Source organism: Pundamilia nyererei, unplaced genomic scaffold, assembly GCF_000239375.1.
Source record: "Pundamilia nyererei isolate P.nyererei 1_Seehausen unplaced genomic scaffold, PunNye1.0 scaffold00049, whole genome shotgun sequence".
Classification (NCBI taxonomy): domain Eukaryota; kingdom Metazoa; phylum Chordata; class Actinopteri; order Cichliformes; family Cichlidae; genus Pundamilia; species Pundamilia nyererei.
This window is the reverse complement of record NW_005187450.1, coordinates 2,279,665-2,280,896: the sequence shown is the minus strand read 5'-3', so window position 1 is coordinate 2,280,896 and position 1,232 is coordinate 2,279,665. Positions and strand designations below refer to the sequence as shown.

Genomic DNA, 1,232 nt, shown 5'->3' with positions numbered 1-1,232 from the left:
GGTGTGAAATTTCCTGCGTTGTCTTTCTTTTCCTTTAGAGTGTTGGGCCCGCTGAGCCTTGTCCACAAACTTGTAAACCTCTTCTAAGATTGGAGAGGGTAGAAGGATTTCCAGTTCCTGCAGGGTCTGGCTGATCTTGATCTGGAGGGCATCTATGGTGAAATGGACCTGTCTTATCCTTTCACTTATTGTAATGGGTTTTTTTTTTAACAGGATACTGCGGTGTTAATAATTAAATAACAGAACAGCAGTCCAGAGTACGATGCTGCCATGTGTGCATGTGTGTAAAGCCCTGTGCACATATAAAGCAGCTGACTTTCCAGGTCTAAGCTGGTTACTAGCAGAAATCTCAGCCTCTGGTCCCAGATGCAACAATCTAATATACTTCTATCCTTATAGTACAGGATCCTTGGCCCGGCAGACTGACCTGTGCTGATGTGTTGATTATGTGGGTTGTGTTGCCCATGCTGATTGTGATGGCTGGGCTTTGGATGCATGGCCCCGTGCGGCTGAGCCGGGTGCTGAGGAGCGGACGGCGGCGCTGGATGTTGGACCTGAGGTTGTGGGTGGGTGGCGCCCTGAGGGGGGATGACCCCCGTCGCCATGAAGAATTGGTTAATGGAGGAACACAGGTCAGCCATCTGGGCAGCATCAAGAGACCAGTTGCTGAGCTCCGCCTGTCGCATGCTCTCCTTCAGACCTGACAGAGAGAGGAAGCAAAGTGCTGTGACTGCCACGCACCAGAGCTTTTACTGCTTCAAGATGTGACATCGTTTCATGTACTTTATTTTATTGTTTTGATTTGTTTTTTTACAGGTAAATTAATGCACGAGTTGTTAATTTGCATTTGTTCAGCTTGTTCTGCCAGACAGGAAAAAAACAAACAAAGAAAAAACAGAAAAAGAAGCGATATAAGAGAAAACCTATTATTAAATTAAATCAATATGCTAAATATAAAGGATGCAAGGCCAGCACTGGTTTCTGTGATTTTTTTTAAACACGGCAAAAATGAGTCTCTCATTTCTGTGGGTACAAAAATTTCACTTCCTTCACTACTTTACTGAAAAAGCAGACCAAACGTTGCTGTTCTCTAATAGATGCTTTCTTCTTAGCAGCACTTCCACTGCCAAGAAATACCCGACATCCTCTAAGTGGGTGGTGATTGACTAATGAATAATTTTAAACATCAGGCATGCATCAGTGCTTATCAAATCGAGTAAATTGTATTTTTT

General features: G+C 43.8%; 1 protein-coding gene across 5 annotated transcripts in view; it reads right to left on the bottom strand.

Annotated features, from left to right (window-relative positions):
• LOC102206573 (forkhead box protein J3) overlaps positions 1 to 1,232 on the bottom strand; it is a 73,492-nt gene that overhangs the window by 10,819 nt on the left and 61,441 nt on the right. For 4 of the 5 annotated variants that reach the window (XM_005732975.1, XM_005732974.1, XM_005732977.1 and 1 more), the window contains one exon: positions 428 to 700. The exons of the other annotated variant lie outside the window; for it this stretch is intronic. In XM_005732975.1, coding sequence (XP_005733032.1) covers positions 428 to 700 — 273 coding nt within the window. The remainder of the gene's footprint in view (positions 1 to 427; positions 701 to 1,232) is intronic. 5 annotated transcript variants of the gene reach the window in all.